Source organism: Euprymna scolopes, chromosome 29 (genome assembly GCF_053919585.1).
Source record: "Euprymna scolopes isolate OS-2025 chromosome 29, ASM5391958v1, whole genome shotgun sequence".
In the NCBI taxonomy this organism is placed as follows: domain Eukaryota; kingdom Metazoa; phylum Mollusca; class Cephalopoda; order Sepiida; family Sepiolidae; genus Euprymna; species Euprymna scolopes.
The window spans coordinates 2,282,166-2,303,609 of record NC_136510.1 but is presented as its reverse complement, the minus strand read 5'-3'; the positions used below and the strand labels follow the sequence as shown (position 1 = coordinate 2,303,609).

General features: G+C 33.1%; 1 protein-coding gene and 1 pseudogene across 5 annotated transcripts in view; one reads left to right on the top strand and one right to left on the bottom strand.

Annotated features, from left to right (window-relative positions):
* Positions 1-7,586: 7,586 nt before the first annotated feature.
* The window catches only part of LOC145252439 (proton-coupled folate transporter-like), a 69,091-nt gene continuing 55,233 nt past the window's right edge, over positions 7,587-21,444 (bottom strand). For all 5 annotated transcript variants that reach the window (XM_080111838.1, XM_080111837.1, XM_080111836.1 and 2 more), the window contains 3 exons: positions 20,171-20,254; positions 17,578-17,734; positions 7,587-14,349 (listed from right to left, as the gene is read on the bottom strand). In XM_080111838.1, coding sequence (XP_079967964.1) covers positions 14,253-14,349; positions 17,578-17,734; positions 20,171-20,254 — 338 coding nt within the window. In that variant the 3' untranslated portion in view covers positions 7,587-14,252. The remainder of the gene's footprint in view (positions 14,350-17,577; positions 17,735-20,170; positions 20,255-21,444) is intronic.
* Positions 11,072-11,205, top strand: LOC145252987 (U2 spliceosomal RNA; annotated as a pseudogene).

The window sequence follows — 21,444 nt, the reverse complement described above, 5'->3', positions numbered from 1 at the left end:
TATATACATATATATATAATATATTTAAATATGTATGAATAAAAATCAATACAAAAAATATATGAATGTTTATATCTTTTCTGTATTTATTTCCTGTGTGTTGACGTGTAGGAATAGAAAAAGTCTTTTGAAAAAAACAAAAATGTTTCCTTCAAAAGCACATATTTTCGACCGATCCTCCGATCTTCCTCAGTGTGAATGACAGAAAACATGAGTGAGCTGGCAGAGTTAGCATCGGGGGAGGGGCACGGGTATAGCCATTAAGGTAAAGATCTATCTGAATATGACCCTTCCAACATTTTCGACTTGGAATGGTCAGCAACTTGTGTGGCCTCTATTCAAAACTAAGTCCTTTATAAAAATTTGAATTGGACACCCACGCATCCCACGAACACACTCGTAAATGTGAACATACCTGTATATACACTCGCACACTACCACATATGCTTCTTCTGATATATATATATATATATATATATATATATATATATATATATATATATATATATATACATGTCTGTAGAAATGTATATATATATATATATATATATACATTTCTGTAGAAATGTATTTTCTTATAATATATATCACTCCTTATTTAAGAAGCTCAATGTAATTACAGAGCAATATAGAGAATAAATGACAAAAAGTTATATTCCAAAATTCATGATGTTGACCATCTTATAATTTATTCATTTAAATCAGTTGATTTATACGATTCTTGACAGTATCAATCACTTAATTATTATATCAATCAGTGAATCTATTATGCCCTTAACTCGTCAGAAGAAATAGCAACAATCAATCCGTCAAAAAGAATTAAAATGTGATTTGACATGGTAAAAATCCGAAAATTGGAAGAGAAGTGGCAGATACCTTTATATTTTTCCATTACGCCATATTGAATCATCTCTCTCTCTCTCTCTCTCTCTCTCTCTCTATATATATATATATATATATATATATATATATATATATATTATATATATATGGTATATATATATATATATATATATATATATATACCCGTTTGGAGGTATTCAAGAGTGATAACTAACGAATTATTTTTATTAATATAAACAAATTCACATGTTTCGGACAAATAGTCAGTTAAAACCAGAAGTCATCGTCAGGCGACTTAAAAATGGTTGTTTTCTACAGAAGAAACCAGTCCTATGTTATATATGACTACTTCAATTAATCACATAAATTAATATACGAAGATATAATTTTATGCGTACATTTTACTGTAACAGTGCTCAATACATAGATAGAGCTAGGTAGGAAGTTATGGAAATATATATGGCAATTGTAGCTTAATTGGCATATATATTTTCATAACTTACTATATTATATATATTTATATATATGTGTGTGTGTGTGTGTGTGTGTGTGTGTGTGTGTGTGTGTGTGTGTGTGTGTGTGTGTGCATTTAGGCAGCATTTTTTCTCTTAAGCATATTTCATTATATAAAATAGTCGTTTTTTGTCTATTAATTCTGCTTTTGACCATTTCCAACTTCCAAATAATGGTGGGGGGGGGGTTCTAATGTTTTGCTCTGATAGAAAAGAGCTTATCTTTGAAAATCCATGGATTAAAAATTTTTCATGATTATAATTTCTTGTTTGAATTTTTCATGGATCAATAAATCTTGGAATTTATTCAATTTTATTTTTCATCATCAATTTTTCCTATTTCTTTAATTGGTCTGTTATATTGAGCTTTCGTTTATCCTGATAGGTTCTAATTTAAAGATAATATTTATCTTTGTAATTATATATATATATATATATATACCAACCCCACCCCTATTCTCTGACAAAATTCTAATTTTGTAAGTGATATAAGAAAATGTTTTTGTATCTTGTGAGTTTCAGTTTTCAAGGGAAATTCTTGTCCTGAAGACGTAATCTCCCCAATAACGGGTGATTACAGAAACATGTATGCACATATGTAGCCATCAATGTTTGTATAAATGAATTATATGAGAGACGTTCCAAAAGTAATGCCTCCTATTTTTATTGTCCGAATAGCTCAGAGATGATTACAAATTGCTTTGTTATGATGACTGAACTTATGCATTCATGACTGGAAAGTTTCATCTCTCTGTTGCAGATATTGACGATGTGATACACTAAGAAAGCAACCCCTGTCATGGACGTACATCAGTAGCAAAGATACATCATTGAAATCCACGGCTAACGCATTCATTTGCAGTCTCTTTCATTATGAGTCTAAATGCTGTCATCGTCAGCCACGTTGATAAGTTGCAGTAACGACAAAGCATGTGTCCATGGATAACTATTTTATCTATAATGTATCTACAAGCCCCTCCCCTTGTTAATGATCGTAAATGATCTCGCTTGCTACTTAACATTATGTGAAGATCTTTGTTTTATTAATAAACAAATCGAGCACTGTAAAAGTAGCAAATGTTTATATAAATAATTTGAGACTTTGTTTGCGAGTGATGATCCCATGGGTTGGAGCTTAGAACTGACAACTATTAACTAGATCGTTGTAGGTTGGATCTCTGAGTCGGGATGAGTGCTAGTCTAACCACACAGACAAACTGTTTCGTTGTATCACACTATTGTGTGATACAACGAAACAGTTTGTCTGTGAATGACTATATGTATATATACCATATATTTCAGCATATAAGACGACCCTTAAAGTTAAAAAATCATTTTTAAAAACCAATATGTGGCCTCCTGCATCGCCTGCTTTGAATCCCATGGATTTTTCGGTGTGGTCTTTGTTGGAGTCAAAGGTCTATTCTGTTGCTCATCCAAGTGTTGATGCTTTGAAGAAATCTCTTCTGAGTGAATGGCCTAAAATACCTCAGGAAACGCTGCGTGCCTCAGTTGGTAACTTCAGACAGAGAATTGAACGTCTAATCAAAAGTAAGGGACATCACATTGAAAATAAATAAATTGAATTTATTCTTGGTTTCCTAACTTATAATTTTCATTCATGTTTAATTTATATTTTTGTAATTTTCTATTAATAAACCACTTTTGAATTGGTCCAAGGACTTTCTGTTCACCCTGTAAATACCATATATTTCAGCATATAAGACGACCCTTAAAGTTAAAAAATCATTTTTAAAAACCATTTCATAAGATACTGGATGTTACAATCTCTAGCCTAGGCTAAACAAACACAGTTTCGTGATTTAGCAGTCGTCCTATAAAACCGATATATGATAAGTTTATTAAAATTTCTTCCAATTTTGTACCTTATCTGACGGTCGCCTTATACAGTATGTATAAAATAGTAAATTTCTTTAAAAGTTACACAAAAGTTGGGTTAATAGTTCAATAATATTTATTGTTAAAAGTAATTATTTGAAAGCTTCTATTACTGGAGCTAAAAAATGTAATAATTTAATAAATGTTCATTTCAAACACTCGTTTCTGCTCATCTGTAAAATACACATTTATTTTCTTGACAATAAATTCAAGATGTTTTGATAAGGCTCCATTAATGGATATTTTTTCTATTAAATTTACCCTCGCCCCACAAAAAACAAAAAAATAAATCCAAGCCATCACTATCAAAATTGCTCTCTTCATCTGACTTATTTATTTCTCGTTTCCAAGCAATAACATAAAGAATTTACTCGTTAGATTTGTGTTTAGGTGATATATTCGTTTGAAATAGCTGAGGGATCTTGGCTACTGCATTCAAGTAATAATTGCTTTACTGAACGGGTGTTCATGATCGGGTGTTCATGATCGGCGCTGATAATATGTTTACGTGTGAGGCATTCAGTGTATCTTTCGATGTCACCCCATAATGGTCCACTACGTTTATGTCTTAACTTGTCATCATATCCTCCGAGGAGGAATCCAGATGTATTCATATTAAATAACAACTCGATAAACACATAAAATGAAGAGAATATTATGTTCTTTGCTCGATACTCAACCATGGATGCAAAAGAAACAGAAAGTACTAGGGTATCCAATCAGTAAGGCAAAGTCATCTGCCAATTCCAGCCGGAAATTTGAAAATTAATCAGGCAGTAAGAAAGGATAAATGAGTTGCTGCTGCTGGTGCTGCTGCTGTTGATGACGATGGTGATAATGATGATAACAATGATGATGACAACGATGATGATGATGATGATGATGATGATGATGATAACAATGATGATGATGATGACGATGATGATGACGACGACGAAGATGACGATGATGATGATGACAAAATGATGATTATGACTACATTTTCCAAAGCCCCCCCCCCTCAAAAGCAATTCCCAGTCACATGCATATCCCAGTCGAGGAAGATGACAATGTTAGGTTTCTCCAGTTCTTGCAAAAATGTGTCGACATCCTCCTCCATACAGTGCCTGATATTCACAAATGGTCACTCACCTCGAACTGACTATGTTCAACGTTGCTTACCTTCGCTGATCTAATGAGAACCAGTCGGGTTCATGTGATTATGTCAACATGATGCTTGAAACTGGGCAGAATCTGATTCTTTCAAAAGACAGCGCAACAAGTATTTGTTTACGTTTGACTTGAAAACGAGCTGGTTTACCTCGAGGGGACTAAGCACTCATGGGAAGCACCACATGAAGATTCAAGATGTTCATAGTGACACGACTGCTATTCAACTGACACGACAATTATAATTTAGCCAAGCCATCAGTTTCCACCACTTCATCGCAGTCATTTGCATCATCAGTAAAAGTGTATATACTCATCATCCTGTTGAAATTGTGTGAGTTTCATGTTTTTTTAGTTTGGAAGAGTTGCTTCCCCTTGTCTGATTTGTGATGACGACGTGTGATTTAAGCGTCAAGTAACTCAGTTATCTCCCTTTGATTGCTTATCAATACGATATTGTGTGTTATTTTCTGTTTCGCGCTTACATCCGGGTTGTTTAATTGTTATGTACTTCATTTCTTGTTATAAATAATTTTACTAAGAATTCTTCATAAGTTTTGGTTTCAGTTTTGATTATAGCTGATAGTACTTAATTCATGTATTTTTTTTATAAATAATTTTATCAAGAATTCTTCATAAGTTTTGGTTTTGGTTTCGATTATGGCAGAAGGAACTCAGGTTTATATATATATATATATATATATATATATATATATATATATATATATGTATATATATACATATTTTTTCATAAGTTTTTATTTCGGTTTTAATTCAGGCTAATGCACTCATGTCATAGGGATATATTTTTTTATTTTTGAAATCGCAACTTTATAATATATAAAAATCGATAGAACATTAACTTTATAATAATATATACAAAATCTGCAAGAATTAAAATATCATATTTAAGTGTACTTTACGACCGGGCTTAGATAAATAGTTTTCCAGTTTTAATAAAAAAGCTACAATAATAATCAGAGCGTCTCCATTTACACTGAACATCTACAAAATGCCAACATCAATATATTACATATGAATGAGTTTCTTGTGGAATTTCCACACGTCCCGCTAGTATATATATATATATATATATGAGTGTATGACGTGATTTTTTCTCTCTCTTAGTTTGTGTGTCGGTCGGCACTAACCCTATTTGGGTTTAACTGGGTTCCTCCAAAGAAGGAAGTTCTATGGGAGTATGAAATTCATAAGCAGTTCCAGTCGCATGTATATCCTCGTTAGGGAAGATGACGACGTTAGGTTTTTGCAACTTTTGCAGGGAGGTGTCGACGTCCTACATGCAGTGCCTGGAATTTCCAAATTGGTCACCCATTTTAGTAATAACCAGGCTCAACATTGCTTAACTTTGGTGACCGGACGAGAACCAGTTTGTTAATGCGATTGTGTCATACTTTCTCTCTCTTCTTTTTTTCTATTTCTCTCCTCCTCCCTTTCTCTTTTTCCCCCCTTTTCTTCTCTTTTCTCTTACACTATCCCCTTACTTTTTTTTTTATGGGGGTCACCACTTATCAAGGCCCGGAGGCCACTCGGGGAAAAGGGTTATTGCGTGTACAGTAATCAATCGGACAATATCGTAATAATCGTTAGTAATGGAGATTTGATAAAGTGGCTTACTTTCGGGGGCGGTTTATCAGGAATTTGTTTATGTGGGACTTGAAGACATCCAAGTTGTAGTCAGGTGGGAAACAGGCAAACGGAAGAGAGTTCCGCAGGCGTGACTTCTAAGGAAGAAGCTTTGTTCATGGAATCTACATTTTGATTTTGGCACAGATAAAGAGTTGGGAAAATTATTGACAGTGGTTTCAGCTAGACGGGTGTTTTTCGTGAAAGATTGGCGAGGGGAGACCAGAGATTGGAGCTTAGACGAGCACTTCCCATGGAAATAATGATAAAACAATGACAGGCTCGCAACATCTCTTCTGTGGGAGAGAGGCTGCAGGGAAGAGAAAAGGGCATCCCTCACTTCCCCCTCTCTTTCGCATTCTCTTATTCTCTGCAATAGCTTGACACCCCCCCCCCAAAAAAAAAGAAAAAAGTAAGAGAGAAGATAAATATCACCAATGGCTGACTGATTGTTTGACCTAGTTTCAATGTTCTAGTAAAAATGATCAAAAAAAATGTTTTCTGCCCTTACATATACATCTACTCAATGTAGCCTTCTTTAGCCTCAATCACTGCCTCGATACGAGTCCAGAATTGGGCATATGCCTTTTCCACAAGCGCCAGCGGGAGCTTAGCAAATACTTGGTGGATGGCAGCGATTAGGCTGACTTTGGTGTCGTGGGAGGTCATGTTGGTGATGTTCTCGACATGTGGCCAAGTGGGTTCAAGTCAGGGGAGAGGCAGTCAGGGAAGTGTACAAAGTTGTAGCAGTCCTCCTGAAGCCAAACCTAGGTCTCTTTAGACTTGTGAGCCAGTGCCAAGTCCTGTTGTAACACCCAAGGTCTGCCAGCAGCAATCTGATTGCACCAAGGGATCACTGTACTCTTCAGCACATCCAGGTACACTTTGGTGTTGACTTTTTAAGCCGACTTTGAAGATGTGAGGTGGCATGATGTGACCCTCACTAGAAACCAAACCAAAAACCAAAACCGTGGCCAAAAACTTTGTTTTCATCACCCTTCGCATGTGTCTGTACATTTTGAGGGTGCTGGCAATGCTCCTGTTGTCATAACTTTGATTAGGAAAGAGCATTAGTTGTATAACAGTGCATCTTCAATCTCATTTGTTGAACATTGTGTCACTTTCAGACATGATAGATGGTTCCTATCGCTCTATGGATTTGTACACAACTGGCCAACTAGTAGATGCTCTGCAACAAAAAAATAAAACCAGTTTTCATCAAACAGAAATGGAATCATGTCGTCTTTTCTAGCGCGACAATTTTATTGTTCCATCCTGTATATATTTTGTTGATCTTTCTATTTTTTAAATATAAATTGTTTTGAATTCCAAGTCCAAATCAATTTTTATATTTGTTTTGGTTCAAGCATAGATTCTGCACCTTAATTCTTCACCTTAATTCTTCTCGTCTCTGAAAGGAATGGGTTTAACATTACATCGTAACTAACATTAATGAAACCTGATACAAATTTCAAGATCAAACTTTTTTATCCATAAATATAAAAACTTAATGCATAAGAATGAACAAACGCAATCTTATAAAAATTAAAATCTTTATTTGATACAAAAATTCAAACATGAGTTGATTTAGTTTCAGCTAGCTGTCCCTACCTGGCATTGTCCAGTATTTTTTTCAATTTGATTTACGTTTCTATTTTTAAACTTTAATTTTCAAAATATTATGATTTTTTTGTTTATTTTGTTTCAATCAAAAAAGATTTCTTTATGTCAAACACAGTAAAAATGAAAATCCTTTGAAAAGAATTTCGAGTTGGACATAGTATATTTCAGAAAGAATTCAATCGAATGGCATTTTATTCTTAACAACATGCTGCAACGATTCACAAGACAAACTGATGAAGCAAATGCTGAATTTGTAGGAAGGAAACTATCAATGATAAAGAAACAAAGAAATTTATTTTAGATGTGAGGAAAAAGAGCGGAGTTGTTTTTAAACTTTTTTTTTTTTTTTTTACATAGGCATCACCACTTATCAAGGCCAAGAGGCCATTCTAGGATAAGGGTTAAAGAGTGTACAGTAGAAATTGGACAACATAGTAATCGTTAATAATGGAAATTTGGTAAATTTGTTAACAAGTGGAACGGCTTATCAAGAACTTGTTTACGTTAGACTTGAAGACAACCATATTGTAGTCAGCTGGAAAGTAGGAAAACGGAAGACAATTCCACAGGCGTGCAGTTCTAAGAAAGAAGCTTTGTTCATGGAATCTACGTTTAGGTTTAGGCACAGATAAAGAGTGGGGGGAATTATTGATAGTGTTTTCAGCTAGACGAGTGTTTCTTGTGAACGTTTGGCGAGGAGGAACCATAGACTGAAGCTCAGTCGAACACTTTCCATGAAAATAACAATGCTGCAGAGACAAACTCGCAACATCTCTTCTGTGAGATAGAGGTTGCAGGGAAGAGAAAAGGATATCTCCTATGAGGCTACAAAGTCTATTTTGAACTCTATCAAGGCAGGACAAGTCCTTTCTAGCAGCTCCTGCCCAGATGTGGCAACAGTATTCCATCTTTGGATGTACCTGGCTCTTATATAGATAGAGAATTGCATCAGCAGTGAGATATCTACTGGATCGATAGAAGGATCCCACCATTTTTCCAGCGGCCTTGGCAACAGATTTGATGTACGTGTTCCATTTAAGATCAGGAGTAAAGGTCAAGCCCAGAAGCTTGTCAAAACTTGAGGCCTCCTGAAGACGAGAGCCATTCATTTCAATTAATGCCAGAACTTTGATGATGTAAAGATAGAAGCTTAGTTTTAGATGCATTAAAAGTAACCAGCCACAAACTACAACAAGTTTGGTAGTTTAGTAGCATCAAGTGAAGAAGTGTGTGTTGTTTTAGTTTGTCTAATTTGTGGTTATCACGTGTGTAATGCTTGTAAAGCAACTGGTAGCAGCTAATAACTAATCTGGCTTCTTTATGTTTTCGATTTATGATTTCAATGAGAATTTCCAGAAAAATTTTATTATAATTCTAACAAACATTTTTATGCATATTATTTGGATTTATTGTCATATTGTTCTCATATTGTTAAGTGAATTTAACTTCCAATCTTCTTCAGGTGTACCTTGTTGAACTTAAAAATGTTTCTGTTGAACTCTGGATTTTGGATGGAATTTTATGGGGGTAGCATGCTTTTGTTCCGTCAGTCATGACTGGATAGAGGTCCTAATTAATTTGTAATTGAATGTTCGACCTTCCAGAGGATATCACTTTTACCATTGACTTTTTTCAAGTATGCTAACCATGAGTCTTTCCTTTGTTAAAAACATTTTTATGTTTGATAAGACATGTTTCCTACGTGTTTTCTGATTGGCCTAAAATAAAATTTAATTTTTGAATCTGAAGTTTGTTTTTACACGAAAAAAATACTTTTTTTTTTTTTGCTAACAGAATCTGATTTCTCTACAAAAAAAGCAAACACAATCTTGTTACAATCTTTTTACATTATCAACAATATCAACATTTGAGTTTGTGAAAAAAAAAAAAAAAAAAGGAAATTAAATGAAGAAAAATATTTGTTTAAACTCCTGTTTTACCACAACTAAATTCAACTGTAATTTCCACCATCTATTCTCTCAATTGTCGAAAAACTAAAAAACACCTTATGCTTTCAACTCGTCCTTTTCATAGCAGTTTCTGTCTTCCTATGCAAATTAATGCCATATGTATATTACTGAGCCTTCTACAAACGATCTTTTCTTTCTTTTTCCTTCCCTCATCCCACCATCTGACAGGAAAGAGAGAGACGCACCCGTTTGTGTAAATCATTTTCTTCATTACTCAATTTCCCTAATGTTGTTCTTCAGTTCTGCTACAGTTTGGTAAAAAAAAAAATTTAATTATGAAACACAGAAATTTAACCATGATTGTAACGTCATTTCTACCAAATGTTTTCTTCCATCTAAATTGTTGGAAAAGATAAACAAATGCAAATTAAATAAAAAAAAAATCTTTTTAATTTTTCATCTTTTTGTCTCACGGTGAGGTTAGACATTTTGTAAATGACTTCAAACTTCTGCTGTTTGCTGACATTTGGTTTGTGCCACCATCCAGGGTCTGGTCAGCATTAACTGATCACCTCGATATCTTAATGTGATTTTGAACCAATGACATCAATGTGAAATACACTTTGGAGCATTTTGCTGACTGACAGCAGGTAACATGTTCAAACTATTGTGTGACTTTTTATGCCAGACTGTAGAGTAAGACCAGCAAGTTTCTCCATTCAATTTAGCCAGGATCGTGTGATTTTGTTGTTTCAGCATCGATCACGTCTCACAATTATACACAAGTATCAGTTGGACAAGTGTGTTGTATACGATAGCATCGCTCTGCGTTTTGTAAAACTCGACAATTTTTAATTATTGTATATTTTTCCTTGTAATTTTTTTAAAATAAAATAAGTTTGATTTTTTTAATACTTGTTTAAATACAATTAAATTAAAAAAATAATTTTCTGATTGAAATTGAGAAATATTTCATTTATTATTAAGTAGATTTGGAGATCTGTTGTCAGCTATTCAGCGCTAATTTGAATCACGGTTTTATCAAGGGGAGGTAATTAAAAATTCAATTTTCGCTAATTGTCTTTACAAATTGTTTTCATTAATAAAAATCGAAATCTTAAATTTCAAGTAAAATGAATGGCATCTACTTAATTTTCATGTCTCAGTAATTAAAATATTAAAAAATTACGAAAAATGATGAAGTCGAAAATTAATTATTAATAAAAATAAACGACAGCTTTTCAAAGACAGTGAAAATTGAGCTTTTAGTTATCTCCCCTATTCAAACTAACGCCATTCGTATGACATTGAAGCCATTAACATTTCTGTAACTTTTTTCCTTAGTATTTTCTATTTAAATTTACTCGAAATTAAAATGTATATTTTTAAAGCGTTTATATATAAAGGGAAGTAACTCTTTAGTTTTTAAACTAATACATATGAATTGCTTCCCTTAGATTAAACCGTCGAATTTATTTCATTGTTTATATTTCTTTCTTGGCCTTTTGGTCAAGATCAAAGTGTAGTATCTGTTCTTCAGATGCTGCACTTCATTTTCTTGTTCTCTTTCAGTGGAGGAGAAATCCTTCACGACTGAGACAATTTTTATTTTTGTACCTTTTCTCCACGTTAAAAAACGATCCTGGTGTCTAACTCTGTCCCATGGGGAGGCATAGTAAATAGGTATATTTCTATCTAATGATAGAGATTTTTTTTTTTTTTTTTTTTTTTTTTTTACAAGGAGGTCACCACTTATCAAGGCTTGGAAGCCACTCAGGGATAAGGGTTATTGCAAGTACAGTACGTTGTACGTTAGTGTTGAGATTTCATAAAGTGTCTACTTAAGGGGGCAGTTTATCAGGAATTTGTTTACGTTGGACTTGAAGACATCCAAGTTGTAGTCAGGTGGGAAACAGGCAAACGGAAGAGAGTTCCACTGGCGTGCTGTTCTAAGAAAAAGCAGTGTTCATGGAATCTACGTTTTGATTTAGGCACAGATAGAGAGTGGGGAAAGTTTTTGACAGTGGCGACTTTATATAAAAAGAAATGTAACGGTTCAAAAATCAACTCCAAATTTTTTATTGGTTTAAGTTAAACAGACATTTTTTTTCGGGAATTAATATTTATTCCATTTTTAATTTTGGTTCAGTTAAATTTTTTATATATACATTCAATGTACATGCATTGATGTTTTGTGCACGCAATGAATAGAGTGCCAGATGTGTATGACATTAATAATCTATATAAATAAAACATTCAATATGCACGTGTGTGTGTGTGTGCGTGTGAATATTTAACTGATAAACTCTTAAACTAATGACCACATAACACTGAAATAAACAGGAAATAATAATCACACACCAAAGTATAGTTTATAACGAATAAAATCTTTGTTTGGATGGATGAATAACACGCACAGAAATATGTTGACAAGTTGAAATGCAAAATGTTCATTTCAACTTTTTATTTATTTATTTATTTATTTTTGTTTTACTAATGTTCACCCTTTACAAAGCATATCGCCACTTGGACGTAAGGGGCTACTATTTGGGGTCATGTCTAGGAAAGGTTAACAAGATATTTGTTTATGTTACATTTAAACTTCTGCATATCAGTACAGCCAGGGAAACAGGCAGCAGGAAGAGAATTCCAAAGTCTAGCTGCTCGAGAGAAGAAACTATTAGAATAGAAAACTTTCTGGCATTTAGGGAGCTCAACAGTGAAGGAATGTGATTTTGTTGCTAAGTGGGCTTGTCGGGGATATGTGCGTCGAGGGAGCACATTTTACCTTTATGTCGCATGTTGAAACTGCACATACACGCACACATGCACACGCACGACAGTCAATAGCTAAAACACACTGAGCAATGGGGGTGAAGCTGTCAAAACTGATGTCGCCAGAGGTGAAAAGGTCAAGTAATTAACACCTGCTTGGAAACAGATCATATATATACAAGAGGGAAACACAAGCCAGCGGTCAGAAAGCGACATTAGCAAGAGCCTATTGTTGAATCCACTCCCTCCTGCTTTCCCCGCCATCTACAGGCAAGAAATAAAATAATATTTTTATAATAAACAAATTTGTGTTGCGAGTTGTTTTCTCGCTGATGAGAAATTACCAGCATTCAAACCAGCTACATTACATTCACACCTAAACAGCTTGTAGCTAACAAATCGATATTTGATTCAAACTATTCAGTGATTTACTGTAATTTTACTAAAAAAATTATTAGTGAAATGTATTGGCTAATCAATAGAGATTATTATCCAATGAAATCGCTTCATTTGTTAAAACTAAAAATGGCTTTCATATCTCAAAAAGATTTACTGTCAATTGAATTCAAGTCTTTTTTGTTAATGATGACCTTTCTCATTTATTCATTTTTTTTTTTAATTTTCTATTTTAATGGGTTTCAGCTTTGATAAGTAATTATTTTTTACTTAAATCATATTTTCATAAGAAAAACAAGCAGGTTTATATAAAAATAAATCGGTAATATTTCAAATTCAATATTCTCACTTTTTTTCTAAGTTTTTGCCTCATGATCAACTACATCGGCCATGTTGTTTTTAAAAATCCATAAATTTGAAGCTGTAACCTGTGGTGACTGTTTCTGATAAAGAATGTTCAAAATAAATATCTTCGCCATGCATGTTTGAAAGTCAAACGCACACCTGATGTGGGAAGACATCCCAAAATATAGCATCAAAGACACACCACCTGATCGCCTGACACAAGTAAGAACATCCTACATGTAAAATTTTGTATATAAAAAAAACGTGTGTGTGTGTATATATATATATATATATATATATATATATATATATATATATATATATAGTAAGTTATAAAATATACATGGCGATTATATTTTATAACTTACTCCCTACCTCTACCTACGTATTGAGCACTGTTAAAGTAAATACTTAAAGTTTACACATAAATTTATACCTTTGTATATTTATGTGAGTAAATGAAGTAGTCATATATATATATATATATATATATATATATATATATATATATGGTTATACATTTACACATGAATTGGATTAATAAAAGTGAAACTGCATAGCAGATTCCACGATTATAGCTTTAGTTGCGTCAGTTTGGATCTATCCGTCATACCTTTGCATTGTTCTGCCTTCTATAAACTTAAATTTATACACATTAAACAATGCTTCAAGCAAATTACTTTAATCTATTAAATATTTTCAAATGAGAATTGTTCAGTTTGTTTTGTGTTTCTCAAGCAAAACGTCGGCTAACATTTACAGAAGTAAGATAGCCAGGTAAAAATTAACTGATAAAATATAAAATCTTTTTAATGTTAAATGTATAAGACATGTTTAAAAATATTTCATCCTGTTTGTTTTTTTTTTAAATACTTTTTCTGTTGGTGATGTTTTCAACTTGTTTTTAATTGTTATAATGATTTTTAGTTTAACTCAGTAAAAACTCATTTTCACTTAAACCATAGTTTTGTAGAAACAACAGCATCTTACATTCCAAACAATTGTTCGTTTCAGTTTACATATAAAATATCGAGTTCCAATAATAGAGTTAAAAAAATATTTACAAATATTTCCAGGAAACACCGGGTCGGGTCAGCTAGTATATGTAAAAACAATGTATAACAAAGATGAAAAGAATCTGAGTTATGGAACGTTAGGATTCAACGACGTCGTTCGATGTTTCTGTGTTTTCTGGGACTTCTACAAAATGCTCATATTTAAAGCTGTTGCGAGAAAGTTTCCACACTATGCTGAAATGAAGAAAAAAGAAAAAATTAGTATCACTTCCTCACGAGAGCAAAATGTGACACAAGGTCGTTTTTAGTGTGGGAGAAAACCAGCTCCCCAAAAAGGGGCACTCTGGAAATAGGCAAAAATAAAAATTGCTTTAGTGTAAAAGGGTTTCCCTTACATTGATTAAGGACAAGTAAAAAAAAAAAAAAAAAGAAATCAATTCATAGAAAAATTTAACAAAAATACAAAAAATTTTCATAAAATGTATCCGAATGTCTTCTTCAAAATTCATTAAAATTAATTTTAAATTATTTTTTTTCATTCATTTTTTTTTTTTCAAATTTTTTTTAGATGAGAATTGATAATTTGGATATTTATGCAGAATTCATACCATGCTAAAATAATGTTTAGAAAGTAATCATTAATATGGAGGAGTGGACTTTTTTTTTTTTTTTTAACTATTCTGTACTTTTACCTAACAATTAAATAAAGAAAAGATACCATAAAACATTTTCAAGTTCTTGCTCCCATGTAATTCTGAGTTTCTTAAGTTATTACTGTTAAAAGTGACTGCATAGATATTTTCTACCAATAACATAAGCAATTACAGTTCCAATTAAGAAAGTCTGTCTCTGCTTTATCATTATTTTCATGGCAAATGCTCGCCTGAGCTTCAATCTATGGTCCCCCCTCGCCAAACTTTCACAAGAAACACTCGACTAGCTGAAAACACTATCAATAATTTCCTCCCCTACCTCTTATCTGTACCTAAACCTAAACATAGATTCCATGAACAAAGCTTCTTTCTTAGAACTGCACGCCTGTGGAACTCTGTTCTGTTTTCCTGCTTTCCAGCTACAATATGGTTGTCTTCAAGTCCAATGTGAACAAGTTCTTGATGAGCCATCCCCTTAAGTAATCCAATTTACCAAATTTCCATTAATAACGATTACCACAACATTTTCTCATTGACTACTGTACCCTTATCATTAACCCTTAACCTTGAGTGGCCTCCGGGTCTTGATAAGTAATGACTCCTTTGTTTGAAAAAAATTGCATTTATCTTTAAAATTCTATTTTAAAAAATAGCGTGATCCATATTTGGCATAAGTACTTTTATTTGAATTATTCGGATTATTATTTGCATTTGGATCATTATATTCAAAATGTTTCTGCTGGTATAAACTTCGATCTTCTTTGGATGCATCTTTTGAACTTGGGAATATTCTAACCAAATTTATTTGCGGACTTTTATCCTCATCTTCATAGTCGTTGTTGTTTCACCACGTTTCCGGATCCTGCATATGACCTTAAACTATATCCGATGGTGAGGCCCCAGCTTGCGGGTTTCGGGGAGTGTAGAGCAACACTTTAATTGCCATTGCTCCCAGGTCCACTCTGACCCGGAGTGGTAGTACTTGTTAGGGTCCCAACTATGGGTTAACCGATTTGAAAAAAAATGATATTCTATTAAAAAATTTTTTTTCAAAATCACTAGATTCGGCATTAAATAATCTGAATAGGGTTGATATGCCGTAAAACAAAAATAACCAACCAACCAACCAATCAACAACCATGGCTAACTCATTCTCTGGCCTTCTTCAGGTGATTAACCACACGGGATGCTGAGTTTTGTAACTGTATCCTCAGTAATTACTGCCTTCTATAGTTGTCTCATCACATTTTTGGTCAACTAAACCTCTGGCCTGCTTTGGGTAGGATTAACATACAATGCTCACCTGGAACCATAGAGACTCAACGTCTTTATCCACTGTGCCATGGGCCCCAAACAACTATGAAGATGAGGGTAACAGTCCACAAATAAACAAATAAATAAATACACAAATTACTCAATAATAATCAAAAAACACATTTTTTTTTAAATAATATACAATTCTAGTTGAACTTGGAAATCTTTATGCTCAACCAGCAAATTTGTATGGAATATCAAACTGAGCATTTTATTTAATTCATAAGGGTAGATTGTTCTTATTCTGTCAGCCATGAGTGAGTAGAATTATTATTTTTTATGTAATTTGAGTTGCTATTGCCTATAGAAAGGATTGAATCTTCAACTTCTATATAACTGTGACTTCAAACTAATCAACCCTCTTCACCGTTAGGCTTTATGTCCATGTAAACAATTCTAGAGTGAATTTGTGAGCCCCATTTTGTTTAAATGCATGGTATTATCACGTATTACTATGGAATTTTACGGTATAATCACATTGACACACCGGTTCCTATCAAATCACTAAAGTTAAGCCTGGTCAATACTAAACTGAGTGACCATTTGGGAATCCCAAGTGCAGTATGTACTCTCTGCTTATCTCAGCATTGTTTCCAGTCGGTCTTGGGCTTCTCCTTGCCACTGGACCCAAGCAAAGCCGATTCAGCAAAGGCGTAGTTAGGGATTGCACAACCTTTGCCTCACAATTACATGTGCAGCTGCCCTTACAGATGTGTCCATTGTTTCTTGAGACTGAAGAGAGGCACCGACTATAGAATTATTAGTATTTCTGCAGTTTACGAACCATGCTATATTTTAGATTGAATTTTCAAGTTAAACTCCATTTTTACAGAATCTTTTGCAGTCGAAATTACTAAGAGTTCCTTTCTCACACCATTGCAACAGTGATCATATATTATTATAATCATATTCAAAACTAAGGCTACATGAAAGGGGGGTCACTCTTATATTATTGTCCATGGTTGCCAGAGTAGCCTTTTTTAAAGCCAAATTACATGAATTTAGCCTTTTTTTAAGCAGTTTGACCTCCATATATATTTTTTAAAGCATAGGTATGGACTAATATCAGCAGAATCCATCCATCCATAGCCCTTGAGCCCCTGAAGGGGCATAGGCCATCTACAACTTTTGTAGATGTTTTTGTAGCGAGGAGTTCTTTTTACAGGGTGAGGGTGTTGGCCCCACGCCCAACCTTCCCAGAAGGTACATACAGCGCCTAGCCTCCCCAAATGGTCACCCATCTGGTACTGGCCAGGCTCAACATTGCTTAATTTCGGTGATCTGGCAAGAACCGGTGTGTCAACGGTATTGTGCCGTACAACCAGCAGAATACTGCATAGATATTTGTAAAAAAAAATTTTTAATTCAGTTAATCAAACATAAAATTGATTTTTAAGAAAATAACATTTTTCTTTGTTTTGAACGGGTAATTAAAATAAATTGAAAGTTTAAAATTAAACAAAAGTTGAATAAAATTTGATCCTTGTGAACTTACGCAACCAATATTGTTCCGATCAAACCGAGTCCAGCTGAGACATAAAATGAAATTCCAGGGTTGATGTTAACTGTTGCAGCATAAAGTGGGTTCAAGACAACGGACGCCAGAAGAGTGAGGATGCTTTCTGTGCACGCCACGACAGCAAACAACTGACCTGGAAAAAAATATGAAACAGAAAAGAAAATGGCTGCCAAAAAATTTCTAGAACAAATTTCAACTCTGCATAAAAATCCATGCAATTGTTTAACATAACTTATCTTTCTTGATGTAGACAACATATCAGAATTCCCATGGTTTTATCTATGTAACAGTGGATGAAGACTTACCAGTTTCAAAGTGTGAAAGATATTTTGCATACCAGATGCCCATTTATTAGATTTTCTGTGTCAATTTTTATGGATGGGCATTGGCGCTATAATGGTTAATGGAAGTAACTTTTTTTTTGCTATCGGATTTTCATATTTACATTGTAAAACAAATAGATTTTTTAACAAACTACACCCAAAAGAGTTAATAAAATAAAATTAATTTTAACGTCTTCTGTTGACGCTTATGAATATAAAGATAATGCTGCTTAAAGGCATCCATACTTTTTTGGAAAAAGGTGCAAAAAATAAAGTTCACCCTCTATAAATTTAATCAAATCAAATTTTTTTAGACTGATTTTGAATTCTCAATTTTTATTATCTCAAGACTCATATATTCTATTATATAAATTTGTTTTTTAATATTGGAAACCTGTTATAAAAAAAATCTTTGTTTAAACTTCATATCACAGGATATTGGAATTTAAAGCTTTGTAAAAATAATTATTTTTTAGAATTCTGTTTTTTTGTTGTAATTCAAATAAATATATTACCTAGAAAAAAAAAATCAAGAAAAATTGTTTATTTTTTTTTTTTTAACATAATAATATTGATTTTATGTCCAATTTTATTCACAACTTTAAAGTAATTGAAATAAATAACATGCTTTTATATATATATATATATATATATATATATAAATAACTATTTTTTAATTATTTGATCTTTCCAGCTTTAAAAAAATGTTGAAATTTTTATCGACCTACATTTATTTTTTTTAGTTTTCGTAACATGAAATATGGGGGGGGGGGGGTAGAACACCTAAAAAAAAAATTTCCTCTTATATATTTAATGAAATATACTTTTATTATGTAAGTTTATTTAATAATGAATAAATATCGAAAATTTCAGGAAAATATGACTATTATTTGATTTTTGCTAGATTTTTAAAATATGGGTATGTCTACAGCTTTTAAAAAACATCACTACATAGGAATGTTGTTTTAAAGCGTCGATAATATAAACATGATTTTTGTCTCGCATTTTCATTATTTTTGTTTGCTGTAAAAATTTTTTTAAATATTAGCAGTTTATTTGAAGCTTTTTTTTTTTTTAAATGGTAAAAAAGTTAGGATGATAATATTTAATTAAATTACAATTACATTGTGTTACATACAGGGCTGGGGGGTAAAACTGTGGCGCACGTTGGAGGTACCTATTGAACAAAATATAATGACCATTAAAAAAAATTACTTTTTTTTTTCTTTTTTTTACACAGTGGTCACCACTTATCACACATCACCAAGTTGTAGTCAGGTGGGAAGCAGGCAGACAGAACAGAGTTCCACAGGCGTACAGTTCTAAGAAAGAAGCTTTGTTCATGGAATCCACGTTTTGATTTAGGCACAGATAAAGAATGGAGGAAATTTTTCACAGTGGATTCAGCTAGACGGGTGTTTTTCGTGAAAGATTGGCGAGGGGGACCAGAGATTGGAGTTCAGACGAGCACCTGCCATGGAAATAACGACAAAAACAAGGATAGGCTCGCAACGTCTCTTCTGTGGGAGAGAGGTTGCAGGGTAGAGAAAAGGGCATTCCCCACTAAGCCACAAAGTCTATTTTGTACTCTGTCAAGGCAGGATAGGCTGTTTTTAGTAGCTCCTTTCCAGATATGGCAGCAGTATTCCATCCTTGGACGTACTTGGCTTTTATATATATAGAGAGAGAGAATTGCATCAGTAGTGAGATATCTTCAGGAGCAGTAGAAGGATCCCACCATCTTTCCAGCGACCTTGGCAACAGACTTGATGTACGTGTTCCATTTCAGATCAGGAGTAAAGATAAAAATAATTGAAAATAAATAAATAAATGTTATTTTTTAAAATAACAGAAAAAAAAAATAAATAAAAGGAAAAAAATAGTCTGAGAGAGCAAAAAAAACAAAAATAACAAATAGACAAAAACGTTTGAAACGAAAAAAAATGGCCACCAAAGCAAAAATGACTAAAAAAAATAAATAAATAAAAAAATGGAAAAAATTTAAAAAATAGCTAAAAGAATAAAAAATGTCTGAAAAAAAAAAAAATGATTAAAAAGAAATGAGAAAAAAGTATAAACAGATTTTAAAAAATAACTAAAAATAACCCAAAATAGCTAACACAACAAAAAATTAGCTAAAAGAAAATAGCTAAGAGAACCAAAAATAGCTAAAAAGAACAAAAAATAGCTAAAGAAACAAAAAAAATCTGAAAGAAAAAGGCCAAATGCAAAGTTTTTTTGCTTACCTTGTTCAGTTTTTTCAACAATGGAGGATAATGTGGATCTCATGACAGCCGAAGGGAAGCCTTGAAACATTTTCACAAGAGGAACTGAAAGTTAATTCAAAGAACACAGAATTAATATTCAACACAGAATTTATTTTAGTTCAGCATCAGACCATGAAGGAGGGGGGGGGTCACAAAAACATAAAATAATCAGAGAAAACTAAAGTAAAAAATGGATCTCAAGTTTACTTTTAAAAACACTAGCATTTCAGCCCGGCGTTGCCCGGGTGTTTGGAGGTGTATGCTGAGCAAAAAAAAAAAAAGAGTAATTTTTTTTTTTAATTTGACCCCTGTTATGACCCCTTAAAATTTATAGTTTCGGGCTCAAATCACTTTATTAAGTTAGATCCAGGTTCAAGGAACCTACATCTAAAATTTCAAGTGTCTAGACCCAAAATTGTCGGAGGAGTTTGGTAGAGTTCTTAAAGGTCAAATCGTTGAAATTTGACCCCTTAACAGCAAAATTTCTGGCTGACACCCGTCATATCGATTTTCCCAAATCTCAGTACCCGGTATTCCAAATTTGTAGTCTATAGACTAAAAATTGACAGAGTTATTGCGTAGGGAAATGTACACAGACAGACAGACAGACAGACACGTTCACCTTTATAGATATATAGATTGTCTCGCTTCCCTTATTTCATCCATTAGACCTCACATTCCATGAGCAATGTTTCTCTAAAATGGGAAAAAATTTCTGTTTTCTGGATCAGAATCTATCCAGCTAACACTTATTACTGGCACATTTTATACCTTAAAGTAGTAGAGTTTTTTTTTAGCTCCTTACATTATGTGGCTTCTTGCCTTGTCTAAAGCGATTTCTTAAAAAAGAAAAAAAAAAGGCAATCCACAATGCAAATGAATCAAATCAACTATCCACTTGTAAAACTGATCGTGATATGTGACAAATCTTTTTTTATACATTATTTTATTTTTTTAGAATCCTTTGAGATAAGACTTCATAATTTGTGCATTGATTTTTTGTGGACTCTTATCCTTATCTTCAGGGCCCATGGCGCAGTGGATAGAGGCATTGTCTCTATGGTTCCAGGTGGGCATTGTCTGAAGATAGCAGTTTCAATCCTACCAAGCAGTTTCAGTCCTATCAAAGCTGGCCAATGGATTAGTTGGCCAAAACGTGATGAGACAACAACTATGGAAGGCAGTAATTACTGGGGATACAGTTAAGAGACTCAACATTGCAATCCCGTCACAATTAACCACCTGAAGAAGGC